The sequence below is a fragment of the Mercurialis annua genome, linkage group LG1-X (genome assembly GCF_937616625.2).
Source record: "Mercurialis annua linkage group LG1-X, ddMerAnnu1.2, whole genome shotgun sequence".
Classification (NCBI taxonomy): Eukaryota; Viridiplantae; Streptophyta; class Magnoliopsida; order Malpighiales; family Euphorbiaceae; genus Mercurialis; species Mercurialis annua.
The window spans coordinates 40111756-40127257 of NC_065570.1; the positions used below are offsets into that span (position 1 = coordinate 40111756).

At 31.7% G+C, this 15502-nt stretch overlaps 1 protein-coding gene across 1 annotated transcript; it reads left to right on the top strand.

Moving 5' to 3' along the window:
- The first annotated feature begins 626 nt into the window (after positions 1-626).
- On the top strand, positions 627-4134 carry LOC126680707 (inositol transporter 4-like). Its single transcript, XM_050375883.2, has 6 exons — positions 627-934; positions 1004-1074; positions 1309-1644; positions 1720-1827; positions 1915-2520; positions 3053-4134. Exons 1-6 carry the CDS (start codon positions 799-801, stop codon positions 3548-3550), a joined length of 1755 nt encoding a protein of 584 aa, XP_050231840.1. The 5' UTR covers positions 627-798; the 3' UTR covers positions 3551-4134.
- The last annotated feature ends 11368 nt before the right edge of the window (positions 4135-15502 follow it).

The following is a 15502-nucleotide window of genomic DNA, read 5'->3' on the forward strand; positions in this document are numbered from 1 at the left end:
AATTATTCAGGAATAAAATTTGGTGTCAGTGTAGAGTTATCATGTATAAAATATATGCATGTGAAGTTCATTAGGAAAAGATAAGAGACACCAATTAAAATTTTGGAGATATTTATTCTTTATCGACCGGTGCCAATTACATCTGCAACTATAGCTCTTCATGAGCTGCTATACTATTTCCTCTGCTATATCATTTCTTGGCTAAGTAAGTAAATATAGACGTGGATACTTACTGTTCTTTAATTAAAATAAAGAATACATAGTAATTGTGAGAAAAAAATTTATTAATACAAACATTATTCAGAGATAACTACAGTTTAACTTAAAAAATAGTTAGACAGGATAAAAATTAGTTAGAAAAGAGATAATTTGTAGAGAAATATAAACTAAAAGTAATTATTAAAGTGAATAGTATTTAAAATTAATTGTGGTAAATAAAAATTACAAAAGGATAAAATTGTAACTCATATTTAATTAAATAAATAAATAATAAAAAATTAGTTTTCTATCCGGATAGATTCTATCCGGATAGCTACGATTTACAAATTGTGGATGAAATCTATATAAAAATGTATGTATTTATCTAAATATGTACTCTGTCTAGTGTTCAGCTTGAATTGTAATACTATACCACATTTTCTATATATCTTCGTGTAACAGAAAATAAGATAAACAGAATCCGTAACAGAGATTTTCGTTGTTTAAACCCTTGAGGCTTATCCAAAAATGATTAGGCTATATAAACCAAATAATAGCTCTTCATTTGAAAGTAACAAGTGATCATTTATTTCAGTAAAAATGGTGGACGGTGGAATTATGAAAGCAGACAAAACGGAGTTCAGAGAACTGGTAAAGATGGCATGGGGCAATCCTTATGTTATGAGACTTGCACTATCTGCAGGAATTGGAGGCTTTCTGTTTGGTTATGATACAGGTGTAATTTAGTTTCATTTATTTCAGTGCCATTCAATTCATTTATTTAATATTCATTTTGGTTCTATAGGAGTCATTTCTGGTGCTTTGCTCTACATCAAAGAAGATTTCCATTCTGTCAAAACTACGACATGGTTACAGGTTATAATCCTCAATTTCATTTACGATTAAAGCGGGTTAAAATAGTTACCAACAATTCATTTAAAACATTTGGCAACCCAATTAATATTTTTTTTGAAAAAGGTAGGTTAAATTTTCCACTCATTTCAGATCAAAGTCTGCCATTAAAACTTGTTCGATTTTTAAAAATAATAGTTGGGTTATCAAAGTGTTTAACATTGGTATATATGGTGATAAATGTTGTTAAATTGGCAGGAGACTATAGTGAGTATGGCAGTTGGGGGAGCAATAATTGGAGCAGCAATAGGAGGATATATAAATGATAAATTTGGGAGGAAAAAGTCAATATTATCAGCAGATGTAGTGTTCTTTGTGGGAGCATTAATCCAAGCAATAGCTCCAAGTCCTTGGGTGATAATAGTAGGCAGATTTTTTGTTGGGTTAGGAGTTGGAATGGCTTCAATGACTTCACCTCTTTACATATCTGAATCATCACCTGCCAAAGTACGGGGTGCTCTTGTTAGTACTAATGGTTTGCTCATTACCAGCGGTCAATTCTTGTCATATTTAGTCAACCTTGCTTTCACTCAGGTATACCTTTACATCTATTAAGTTCAGTCGTTCAATTGTTCAAGTTTATATAGTAATACATTTGTGTGCATGCAGGCCAAAGGAACATGGCGATGGATGCTTGGTGTAGCTTGCCTACCCGCTCTTATTCAGTTCGTCTTGATGTTATCTCTTCCCGAGTCTCCTAGATTCCTCTACAGACAGGTTCTAAATCACTTTCTAACCGCTGCTTACGTGCGAATATAGTTAATGGTTTTCAATATGATTCTAACTTCATGCTTTGATCATCAGAACAAAATAGATGAAGCAAGGGTAATTTTGAAGAAAATTTACCCGTCTGACGAAGTTGAAAAAGAAATGAACGCGTTAGCTGAATCAATTGAATCCGAAAAAGCCGATGAATCTGAGATTGGCGACAATTTAATAGCTAAACTAAAGGGTGCATTTAGAAACGATGTAGTACGCAGGGGACTCTACGCAGGCGTTACAGTTCAAGTTGCTCAACAATTTGTGGGTATCAACACAGTGATGTACTACGCTCCTACCATAGTACAATTCGCTGGGTTTGCTTCGAAATCTACGGCTTTGGCGCTGTCCCTCGTCACTTCTGGCCTCAACGCGGTATGCACTCTCATCAGTATGGCACTGGTTGACAGATTAGGGAGGAGAAGGCTAATGATAGTTTCAATGATGGGAATTATTTTCTTTCTTGTCTCGTTATCGGTTGTGTTTATGGAAGCTTCTGCTGATGCTCCCAAGATCAGTTCATTTGAGTCTGCACATTTTGGTGCAAACTCTACATGTCCAGCATATGCTACTGCTCTTCATCCTTCAAATTGGAACTGCATGTCTTGTCTCAAAGCTAAATGTGGATTCTGTTCCAATCCTTCCAGCAAGGTAACTCCACTATAACCTTTTCTTTTTGTCAAATTACCTTAATACCCCAAAAATATATATAATCCGTAGCAAAACATAGGTAAAACTGTAACAAAATTCAGGGTAATTGATTTTGGAGGTCACTGTACTTTTTAAAAATTGTAAAATGGTGACCAAATTTCAAAACGTAACATTTTAGTTACTATACTATTTGGTTATGATAAGATAGAAGGATTTTTGGTCACCGAAGAAAATTATTTCGAGTCGATTTTTTGTTGATTGTGTGTATATACGAAATATAAGATATTATTTGTTATAAATAATCAAAATTTGATTACAACATATGTATAGTTTGACCGTAAAACACTTAAAAACCTTACAAAATCTCATATTTGAAAGTTTAGTAACCATTTTGTAACGTTTTGAAGTTCGGTCACCATTTTGCAATTCTTGAAAATTACAGTGACCCCTAGAATCAATTACCCAAAATTCAAGATATCTTAGAATAATGTAAAGAAGTTGGATATTGAGTTTGTTTGTTCTCTATGATCAGTTCCTTCCAGGATCTTGCCTGATTAATGAGGAAAACTCAAACATGAAAAGCTCATGCAAGGCGGAGAATGGTGTGTTTTTCGAGAGTGGTTGCCCTAGTCGATTCGGAATTCTGGCAGTGATCTTGTTAGCAGCATATATAATAGTATATGCACCTGGAATGGGCACTGTGCCATGGATCGTCAACTCGGAGATATACCCATTAAAGTACAGAGGTGTTGGAGGTGGAATTGCTGCAGTTTCCAATTGGAGTTGTAATCTGTTAGTGAGTGAGACTTTCTTAACTCTCACTCAACATCTTGGTGCGGGTGGCACCTTTCTCTTATTCGCCGCTATTTCCTGTGTTTCTCTTTATTTCATCTACCGGTTCGTTCCTGAAACCAGAGGTCTTCAATTTGAGCAAGTTGAGAAAATTTTGGAGCAAAGTTACAAGCCAACCTGCTTCTTCAGTGGCGGCGATGATGATCATCACAACACTTCATCAAAGGGTACTGTTTGAACTAAATTCAAAAATGTGTCCTATTTTTGTAAATAGCTAGTATGATAAATATGTGCAACTTCAGTCATATTATTTACCAATGACTGATATGGATGCATTTTAATTAAAAAAATCTTTAAAAAAACTTTTTTTCCTCTCCCCTCTCTCTCAAATAGAAAACCCTAGCCGTCAAGCGTTTCTCCTTTATTTTTCGCTTCGGCTGCCGTCAATGGTTTATTTTTGCCGTTGGCGGTAGCCATTTCTTTTTTTATTGCTTTAGAATTAAATAAATGACCGACTCCTTTTCATCTTTTTTATTTTGGTTGGTAAATCTATCGACGAGGCGCATCAATTTCAATAGATATACAAATAAAAAATCAGAGATGGATCAAGCCCTTTCAAGATTGAAGATGAAATCGTTATAAGTTATATTAGTTTTTTTTTATAACTATTTTACAGTGATTGTCTTTTTTTTTGAAAGTTTTGCTGTTCTTTCTATATGAAAGATTTGTTGTTTTTTATGAAGAGTTTGTGAGTCTTCTGTTAGACAGAAAAGGATTGGATCTTATTGTGTTAGAGCGGTTATGTAATTTTGATTATATTTTGTAAGGCGATCTGCGAATCAAGGTTTATATCTTTTTTCATGTCAGGTCATTAGAAACGGTTGTACCTTTTCTGAATTCTTACACCTGTAACTGCTCTTTATTATTAATGATAATTTGAATAATTTATGGATAAAAATGTTAATAACAACAAATAGAAAGATTATATCATCTTTTCTTTTATTTGAAAAAATACAAATAGATCCTTTAACTTTTAAAATATTTAAATAAATCCTAATCTTAATTAAAAAATAAATTATTTTTTAAAAAAGTCTGATCTACCATTATACTTCTCCGATTTAAAACCTATCATTAAATATTTAAAAAAAATTATTTTTTAATTTTTGTGCTCCTCCTTCCATGGGAGGAGCTCTTCTCCTTCCTTCCATGGAAGGAAGGAGCAAATCCTTCCTTCCATGAAATGAAGGAGCACGCAGCTCTTTCCTTGAAGGAAGGAGTGCTCCTCCTTCCATGGAGAAGGAGCTGCTCCTCCTCCCAGATTTGTTCGAAAAAAAATCGGATTTTTTTTAATTATTTTAATTATGTATTAATTTTGTTAAGTTTTTAAATTTTGAAGAAATTAATGATAATTAATATAAATTAAATAGTCATTATTAGTTAATTTTTTTTAAAGAAGATGGTATTTTTGTATAATTAATAACATTGACGTTTAATTAAAATATAAGTTAAAAATAAGGGACTATTTTAATTTTTTTTTTCAGATGAAAAAAGAACAATTTAGTACTTCGGGGTAGAGTTGAAAACAAAAAACCCAAAATTGAGTATAATTGAGAATTTTCCTACGTTGGGGTATAAACGAAAAAAAAAAATACAAGGTGGGGTGTTTTTAAGTAATTAGGCTTTTTTTTATTGATTTAATTATTTCACAAGGCAAAGCACAAGCAACATATCCAAACATCACACTGAACAATTCAAGCAATAGCTTCCATTTATTTAGATGGGGTACTAAACGTGGGATGGTACTAAACTATGTGAAAGTTTCAAAATAGATATTGAATTATGCAAAACGTTATAAAATGGGTGCTCTCAGTCACTTTTTGCTGATGTGGCTTCTTCTTTCGTCAAATTAATAGAGAACACATGGCTGAAAGTATCCATTTTATAACGTTTCGCATAATTCAGTACTTATTTTATTAAAAAAAAAAGTTCAGTACTCATTTTATTACTTTCATATAGTTCAGTATAATCACAAGTTTAATGCCAATTTAGATGTTTGTAGTTATCAACAAATTAATGTTGATAGTTATCAATTTAGATGTTTAGTTTTCTCTAATAAATTAAACTTATTTATGAGCTGGGCTGATAAATATAAGGTTAATGCATTCCTTAGTTGATAATTATCAACTTATAGATCTTTATGTTTGATGGTAAAAGAAAATTGCCCATTCTTACTCATAAAATTTGTATTAATTAATAATTTTTTTTGCTTCATAGTACTTATGACTTTCAAATATCAAAATAAGCATTGGTTGCTATTTTTTTAAGTTTACCTCTAATAATAAATAATGTAATAATATTAATAAGATTAGTCAAATTTAATATGAGGCTATTAGTCTGAAAAAACCTCCAACTTTTAGTCCATTTTCATTTTCTCCTTCACGTTGTAAAATCGCCGATAACATCCAAATCCACACCTTTCACTTTCAATTCCACCCTAAAGCATTAAATCGACCTATTTTCCATTTTAGATAAATTCAAATCACATATTATATATTTTAATATATATTTAGAATAATCTTTTATGTTATAATAATAGCAAAACTTGCTCTTCTCTTCAACTCTCCATCCCCATTGTTAATGCTCCGACCCTAAAAATTTAAGGCCATTTCTTCAAGTTGTTCTCGTTCGTAGCCTTCGTAGTAGTTTCATCAATATTACCTACTGAATAAAAAGCATGCTCAGGTAGATTATCAATAATTCTCTGCAAAGAATCAATTAAACCTCTAATAGTTTCTGCTCGTGGAAGACTTGATTCACTTCAGTTTTGATACGTCGTTTTTTGTGTGACGAATCATGTCCACAAACCAACGAAACTAATGAAATAGTACAGTTTACCGACTCCTCCATCAACAAAAACTTAATCTTCAGATGACTCCCCCTTCCCGGCTTTTGTCACCGCACCGCCATTCTCTCCATGGTCGGACTCCATGGAAAGAGAAATCCGGCCATGGCTGTTTTTATCGTTCTTCTACATTGTGGAGAAGAATAACAGATATATGCTTCTCCATGATGAGGAAGAACGATCTATTTTTCTCCACAACATGGAGAATACCAGAACAAAGGATCACTTTCACCCCTCATCTTGCGTCAAAGTATCAAAAAAGTCCAAAGCTGGAAAACCGGATCACTTATACCCTGAACTTGTGTAAACCGGCTCAAAAAGCCCCTTATGCTGATGTGGCACCTTAATTGGAGAGTGAGCTTTTAATTAATATTTTTTATTCTAATTAATCTCAATTAAATCCTAATTAATTGCAATTAAAACCTAATAAATTACAATTAATCCCTAGTTAATTTAGGGGTCTTTTTAGCCTTTTTGCCAAATTTTTTTCTAATTTTTTTTTTGCTCCGGCGAGAAGGAGGAGGAGCCTCCTCGCCGGAGCTGTTCTTGACAGATCCTCACCTGAGGATCTGTAACAGATCCTCAGACGAGGATCTGCAGATCCTCGCGCGGATCTGTCAAGAACAGATCCTCGCGCGCGAGGATCTTTCAACAGATCCTCCGGCGAGGATCTGTACAGATCCTCGTCGGAGGATCTCAAGAACAGATCCTCAGGTGAGGATCTGTTAACAGATCCTCACCTGAGGATCTGTGACCCGCGGGTCTGGAAGAACAGACCCGCGGGTCTGTATTTTAAAAAAAAATTAAAAAAAATTAATTTTTTTATGTATATTAAAAAATTAGGGTTGATTCATTAATATTTTAATTTTTGGGGTTAATTAGTTAATTCAGATTTTAAAATTTGGAGATTAATTTGTTATATATTAAAAATTAGAGGGTTAATTTGTTGTTTTAGATTTTAGAATAATAGGGATTAAATTGTACTTTTTTAATTATAAGTTTTAATTTGTAATGTTTAAAAAAAATAAGGACCATTTTCAACTTTTTTCTATCAAAAACCACCCTTAGTAACAAAACCAATATGAAAAACCGGAGAGTGTAGTACACTCTCTTAGGTGAGAGTGGGGAGGGGGGGTTTTGACCCGTTTTACACAAGTTCATGGTATAAGTGATCCCTTTTTTCAGCTTTGGACTTTTTTGATACTTTGACACAAGTTCGGGGGTGAAAGTGATCCTTTGTTCGAGAATACCATATGACCATAGCCGAACTTCTCCAACCACGGAGTCCTGCCATGGATAGCGGAAGTTGGTGGCCAGATTTTTTTTAAAGTAGCAGAAGAAATGGAATTGAAGGTAGTCGGAGTATGGAAAAGTTCAAGGCGAACGGAATTAATATTTTATTTTAATTTGTTAATTAATTAAATTTTTATTATTTATTTAATAATATTTGAGGATAATTTGAAGATGGTTGATTTTCTCGAAATCACACATCGTTCGATTTTCTCAAAACTATAATTTTTTTAAAATTAAATTATTAAAAATATAATTTTAAATTTTTTTATCTAAAATTTGATTAAATTATAAATAAATTATTTAAATTAATTAAAATTTTAAATAATGGAGAAGAATCAATTTATTTAACGTGCCCCTGCATTTTTTTCAGTCTATCTTTTCAAGGGGTCCATAGATATCTTACTCAAATAATTGAGGGACAAATTCCTTCTCAGTCACTCACATAGTTACTCTCATATCCAACGGCAGTTTATTCCATTATCCTATTAAAGATAATGTAAGATTGTATTAAAAATGTGAAATAGTTATGTAGAAATCTATGGTGATTTTAAGGTCAAAAAATTGGTTTAATATTACTATAATGAAAGATACTTATGACACGGATCTATGTAGTCTTCTCATGACAGGTCATTCAGTGCTTCATTTCCTAAATGTAACCAATCATTTAACTTAATATTGTACATGATTAGTAAAACATAATTATCAGTCAACATCATACCCTTCAAGTATTTAATTATAATATATAATGATAATAATATCCAACTAATATATAACAAAAGGCAAAGTCAATACATGGTTAAATATAATTAACCTAGTGTATATCACTAACTGTAATTCAGTTCACAGTATATATTTAAACAAGGTTGTGAGTCGAGATTAATACCATAGCTGTCTGTTAGGAAATTAGTGGTTTATAGTTTTTATTATATGCGATTTTAATATTCAATTGTAAAAGTATAGACTCATTCAGAAGTATTTATATTTCTGACCCATTCAATATTTTCTTTTCAGGTCATCAAGTTACGAGGTCGGGCTTCCATAATAATTCCAGAAGTTAATGTCAATTATATTTATAGAGCTGCAAGTAGTTAGGTATCAGAAAGTTTGTCTTTCTTTTTACAGTAGTTCACTTTATTTTTACATGACTCTGATTTGAACTACGATATATGTATAAGTTTTAAAAGCTGCGATATTTAATAAAAGATAAACTATTACCAGTATTGCGTGTTTTATTCTTGTATATGTTATTACAAAGGTTTTGGTATTATTTTAAAATAGGGTGACCTATGTTATAAGACTAGTAAGTTACCGCCTAGTTTCTAAAGTAATAATACCAGTTTTCATATACTGTTTACATTGTATTCGGACATGCTAATATGTTATTTGAAGTGACAATTACGCCCTATTACTAGTTTTCATATAATGTTTACATGATTGTGTTTTCAGTAAAGGTTTTACGAATCAAGTTGAAAACCTTTTAATGTTTTTAAAACGTAAAATATTTAATGAGGGGCTTAGGCTTGCTACAGGTTTGGAAGCTACCACTCCTATTCCTTAGAGCCGGTCTCGACTCATGGAATTGGATTGTGACAAAAAAAAGTAGGGGTAATGTCATAAAAATTCACCAACTTTACATGTACGCCTTTTAAAACTTGTCATAAACATATATCAACTTTCATTTTTTTTGAAATCGATTCACGGTGTTGAGGTGGCACTCATTCATTAGTGTAATTTGTTTAACTGGAGGTCTTCTTAACGAATGAATGAATGCTAAGTTATCATCAGTGTGTACATGATCCACTCTAACAGCCTTTGTTGAGATGGATTCTCTAATAGTGTTTTGCTTACGACGTATCTGTCGTTTCTTACCGTAACAGTAATGCTTCTCAATTTTTGCAGTATTCACGGTTCATCACAATGGAGCAAGGTATCAATCTTTCTCATAAAGGAATCTTAGTATGTAGGCCTTTTAGCCATCCTGCTTCTTCACTAGCAGCAGCTAGAATTATCATTTTTGACTCCATGGTGGATTGGGATAAATTATCTGTTTCTTTGATTTCTAAGAAAGAGCTCCACCAGAAATACTAAAAATATAACGACTCGTAACTTTGGAATCTTCGGACAATATATTTCAATATTCATCACTATATCCTTCAAGGACATAATGATTATTCTGATAATGTAACCCAAGGTTAATGGTTCTTTTAAGGTATCTCATTACCCTTTCAAGAGCAGGTCTATGATCAAAACTAGGTCTATTAGGAAGCCTGCACAATAATCCAATGAAATAATATCGAGTTTAGTACAATTAATGACATATCGAAGGCTGCAAATGATGCTCGCTGATAGGAGTAAAATTACTCCTATATTCCGAGTCGTTTTTAAGCGTCTTTAATCACTTTTATCGTATTATTCATACATTATTTAGTGTTTTTATGCTTTATGGTGTGTGTTAGTATTTCAACGAATTATTTAGTAATTATGAAGTGTTTTGAGAAATAAAGAGTATAAATCGTGGATTAGATCGAAGTCGTGAAGTTTAGGAATGAAGAAAGCACATTTGCACACATGAAAATCTAACCCCGACGCATTCATTAACAATTTTGGAGCCGTTAAAGACTCCAATTGACTTCATGTTCTCTATAAGAAATAAAGTATACATCCTAAGCTTTCCAGCGGTTCAAGAACCGACTCATTTAGAGTTTTCTACATCGAGTTATGAAGTTTTGAAGTTAGTAGTTTTGCAGTTGGAATTAGGGTCTCGAACGAGACCTGAATGTCTCGAACGAGAAAAGCATCGAAACCTTCAATTTAAGCCATGTCTCAAACGAGACATGCATTGTCTCGAACGAGACATGAGAAAAAGGACTAAATCAGTGTTCGAATTGGATTCTTCTCCTATTTCAACTTCAACGCAACTCCTAATACAATTTCAACTTGTATTAGGAGTAATATTGTTGGGTTTTATAGGTTCATGACGCAGCGAAATTTCAAAAATTTATCTAAAAACCCAAACCAAGATCCATGTAATTCGAATTAACAGAATAAGTACTTACTTGTATGTCGAATTCAACAGCAATGTAGGAAGGAAGGAGGTGGTTCACTTTGGTGATACCTGGCCTCGGATCAGAAACGCCTCCAAAAGAACGCGTCCTCTACGAGTATCCACACGAACAGATCTTAGCCAAAACTAGTGCTTGTGTGCTAGCACTATTGCTTCACAAGCAATTTCGAATTTTAGTGATTTAGTGAATAATGAATTTCGTGATTCTCAAACCAATTGCTTAATGTGTATTTATAGTGATACAATAACACTAGGGTTTGAGACAAATTCGAATTTCAATCTCATTGCAATTCTTACAAGTTTATGTTTATCAAAAACTCCTTTTTGATAATCATCCATATATATTAATTACTATATTTATTATCTTCCAAAAAATAATAAATTAAGAAAAACACTTATCCTTAAATTTCGAATTAATATATATATATATATATATATATAAAATTAATCACTTAATCACATTGGGCTTGTATAACCCATAACTGTTTTGGGCCTGTTCTTAGTGTGCGACCCTGTAGGTTCATATAACGTTGGAAGTAGGCTCGAATTCCCTATTTCAGCCCACAAGTCATAAGTGGTCTCTAGCAAGACATTATGACTACCCAAGTTATACGAATATCGATAATCCGATTTAACCATTTACAATAATATTTTAATCCCTTTGTCTCTCCATATCTAGATTGAATATAAGGCATAGTTCTGTCATCCTTATAATATTCAATCATTAGTTTCTTGACTCTAAGTAGACTTAAAATGATAACTCCTTATCAATTAGCATGGCCATGCATTTCCTTCAGTCTATCTTCTTTAAGGGGCCCATAGATATCTTACTCAAATAAATGAAGGACAAATTCCTTCTCAGTAACTCACATTTCTCACATAGTTACTTTCATATCCAATGACAATCTATTCCATTATCCTGTTAAAGATAATGTAAGACTGTATCAAAATATGAAATAGCTATGTAGAAATCCATGATGATTTCAAGGTCAAAGGATTATACTAATAGAACTGTAATGAGAATTACTTATGACAGTGATCTATGTAGTATTCTCACAGTGGGTCATCCAGTGCCTTATTTCTCAAATAGCAACTATGATTTGACTTAATATCTCATATACATGATTAGTAAAACATAATCATCAGTCAACATCATACTAGTCTCAATGTTCTATTAAAACTAGGGATAGATGGTATATAATTCTTTTATTAAACCTAAGGGTTCTACTATCAAGTCACATATTTGATGACCTTAAAAAGAATTAACCATTCAAGTATTTTAATCATTAATATAAAATGATAAAAACTGCCAATCAATAAATAACAAAATGATAAAGTCAAAACATGGTCAAACATGATTGACCTAGTGCATATCACTAATAAATATAACTCATGGACTACCTGCACTATATAAAGGCATTGTAATAGAATTAGTTAGACATCAATCAATAAATTATACTTTTGATTAAATTAGTTATATTTTAGTTTTTATAGCTTTTAGTTTAGTTTTTTCCAGCAGTTTATAAGTACTTTATAATAAGTTTCTGCAAGATGATTTTTGAAGATTTCAAATTTAATCAAGACGATGCTTTCCGAGATTGACAACTCCGGTATTTATTGTTTAATTATGCTTTCTTCTTCATCATCCTTCTTGATTTATTTCAGTTTTAATATTAGTAACTAAAACCCTTGTTCAAGGTTTGATATGAACTTATAAATTGGTAATTACTTGAATTGGATGGATTAGTGTTAATTCGTGTCTTATTTATTAATCTTATTGCTTGGATTAAATTAGCTACTTAGTTCATGAGTTTGATTTTAGTTAACTAATTGAGAGATTGTTAATTAAATAGACATAGATAATTAAGAACATAGAGAAAAACGCCGTGAAAGCGGGTTGGAATTTATTAGGTAGTCATTGAGTTTGCTTTACAATTATAATTTGATTATTTAATTCAGTTTTAATATCGTGAGAGTGATTTAATAATTGGTTAGTTATTTAGGTTGTGATTATATTCGAATCTTTGAGGCTTGAGGGCGGTATTCGGTGCTTTAAAATAGCTCGATTCGCGATAAAATCAATAATAAATCCTATTCCATAATTTTACTTATTTATTTGGGATTATCAGTCCTTCATCTTTTAATCTTATTGTTTTAAATCATATTTATTATTTGTTTCAGTTTATATTAGTTTAATTAAATTACAAAACCCTATCAATTTTTCTAGCTAGCCGATTATAGAATATTTGAAATTAGTGATTAAGTCCATTGTCTCTGTGGGATCAATACTTGGTCTTATAAGTTATATTACCTGCGCGATATCGTACACTTGCGATTATTTGCCAACACTCGCATAATTAGATTGTCGTACCCTATCACAAGTGCACTTAAATAGTTTCACACTTGGATCATATGGTGTACAAGCAGCTTTACAGTCAAAGTAATTATATTTCTTTATAATCTTCTAAACATAATGAGATTGACCTTGTAATCTTTATGCAAAAAATTACACTAGCTTCTCCCAGGTCTTTCATCCCATAGTTGGCATACAATATTGATTTCACTGCATTCACAACATGAATATATGATCATAAAATTAATAATTCATCAACATACAAACATATGAAAGTAAAAAGCTCATTATCATATTTATAATAAATACATTTGTCAGTTTCGTTTTCTTTAAAACCATTTGAAATGACAAGGTTATCAAATTTTTCATACCATTTCTTAGGTGTCTGCTTTAGACCATTCAAATATTTTTCTAACTTGCGTATTCTCCTGACCATATACAGCAAAACCCTTACGTTGGTCCTTATAAATTTCCTCATCTAATTCACCGCTCAAACAAGCAATTTTAACATCCATTTGATGTATCACCAAATCATATAGTGCATCGAATAAAATCATCACTTTAATGGTTGTTATTCTAGTAACAGATGAATATGTAAATAAAAAATCAACGTTTTCACGTTGTCTATAACCCTTGGCAACAAGATGAGTTTAATATTTATCAATTGAGCCATCAACTTTCTATTTCTTTGTTATGCCTATGGTTTTGCGTCCAAAGGATAAATTAGTCAAATGCCATGTCTTATTTCATCATTTATGGCTTATTTCCAAAGATCGACATCTAAATAAGTTAGAGATTCCTAGAGGTAAACAGGATCCTTCTCTAAAGAATAAACATGAAAAAAACAACCATATTCTTTCGTAATCCTCGCTCTTTTACTTTTTCTTAGCGCTAGCTCTATATCATCAGTAATATCACTACCTTTGACCACATGAATATTACTAGATGATTTGCCCCAACTATTTCACAGTTTAAAAGGAAATTTATGATCATAAAAATCAACATCCATAGATTCAATAATCACTCGTGTAGTTAAGTCATAGAATCTATAATTTTTTCTATTAACTGCATAACTAATGAAAACACATTTATAGGCTCTACTTGCCAATTTTATTCTTTTCGAATCAGGAATATGAGCATAGGCTAAACAATCCCACATTCTTAAATAAGATAAGTTCGGTTGTCTATTCTTCAAAATTTCATAAGGTGAAATCTTATTATTGTATTTTGGAACTTTATTAATCACATAGCAAACAATCAATAATATTTCACCCCACCAAAATAAAATAGAAACAACTACATCTTTTAATGATCTATTTTTTTCTTTCGACTTTACCGTACATTTCATGTGAATAAGGTGTAGTCCTTTTAAGTATAATGCCATGTAAGTTATGAAATTCAATAAACATGTCAAGTATATCACTTTTATTTTTCATCAAATACACATATGTACAATCACAACAATCGTCAATAAAAATGATAAAATATCATTTATCATTTCTGGTGAAATTACCGTCAAGTTCACTTATACTAGAATGAATTAAATCTAAAGGTTTTGATTCAATTACTTATTTATGTGATGTTTTAGTTATTTTTGCTTAACTATACAATTCACATTTTTCAGATTCATTTAAGGTCATTTTAGTTATTAAACCTAAAGTACCCATGTTACAAATTATCATTTTATTAACATTACAAATTCTAGCATGAAAAACATTAAAATCACACAACATGTAAACATAATTAGAAACTTTATTGATAATATTAATGTCAATATTCATTTTAAAAATTCCCTCACAAGCATAACACTTTCTCACAAAAATACCATTCTTAGCAATTGTGTACAAATCACCCCCAATAGTATGATAAAACACAGCTTGTTTTAGAAAATAACAAAACATCAAATTTTTTCTCATCATAGGATTGTGCATAACATCCTTCAAAATCAATGTCTTTTCCAAAGTAAACTTTTGTTTGACACTTCCAATTCAAGCAATAGTAGTGATATGAGTGTTACCGAACAACACTTTCTTATCATTAATAGTAGTGTATGTTTTAAAAATAAAATGATCATGGTAGACATGACGAGATGCGCCAATGTCTACCTACCACCCATTTGATCTACCAACAAGGTTGACCTCCTAAATCATAGTCGTGAACGGCTCCTCTGCCAGCTGAGCTTACGGAGTAGAATTTTGACTATTCTAACACTTGCGTGCCATATGACCCGGTTTTCCACTGATAAAACACATAAACTGTTGCAAATCATTTCTTACAGGTAGTTGTTGTCAAAAATTGTGGTTGCTTGAAATATTATTATTCTAATTTGTTATGATTCATATTTTGGTTCGAGGAAGTATTGCAATTCTAGTTCTTAAAAAATTTACTATCTGGCTTCAAAACCGCAAAACTAAATTTCTAGTGTTGTTTGAACAACAAGCACCTCATCTTTCTAGTCCTGGTTTCTCATATTTTCCTCAATCTGAAGGCGAGTAATCAAACTTACCAGCGAGAAATTTTTGGTTTTGTGACTGAGAGAATTCTTGAAATCCTTTCACGAAGGAGGCAGTTTATCAAT

Bases quoted from the DNA above. Each gene is read 5' to 3' on its own strand.
- LOC126680707 (XM_050375883.2), top strand. From the start codon at position 799: ATGGTGGACGGTGGAATTATGAAAGCAGACAAAACGGAGTTCAGAGAA. The intron at 1,828-1,914 runs GTTCTAAATCAC...TTTGATCATCAG, and splicing joins CTAGATTCCTCTACAGACAG to AACAAAATAGATGAAGCAAG. The intron at 2,521-3,052 runs GTAACTCCACTA...CTCTATGATCAG, and splicing joins GTTCCAATCCTTCCAGCAAG to TTCCTTCCAGGATCTTGCCT.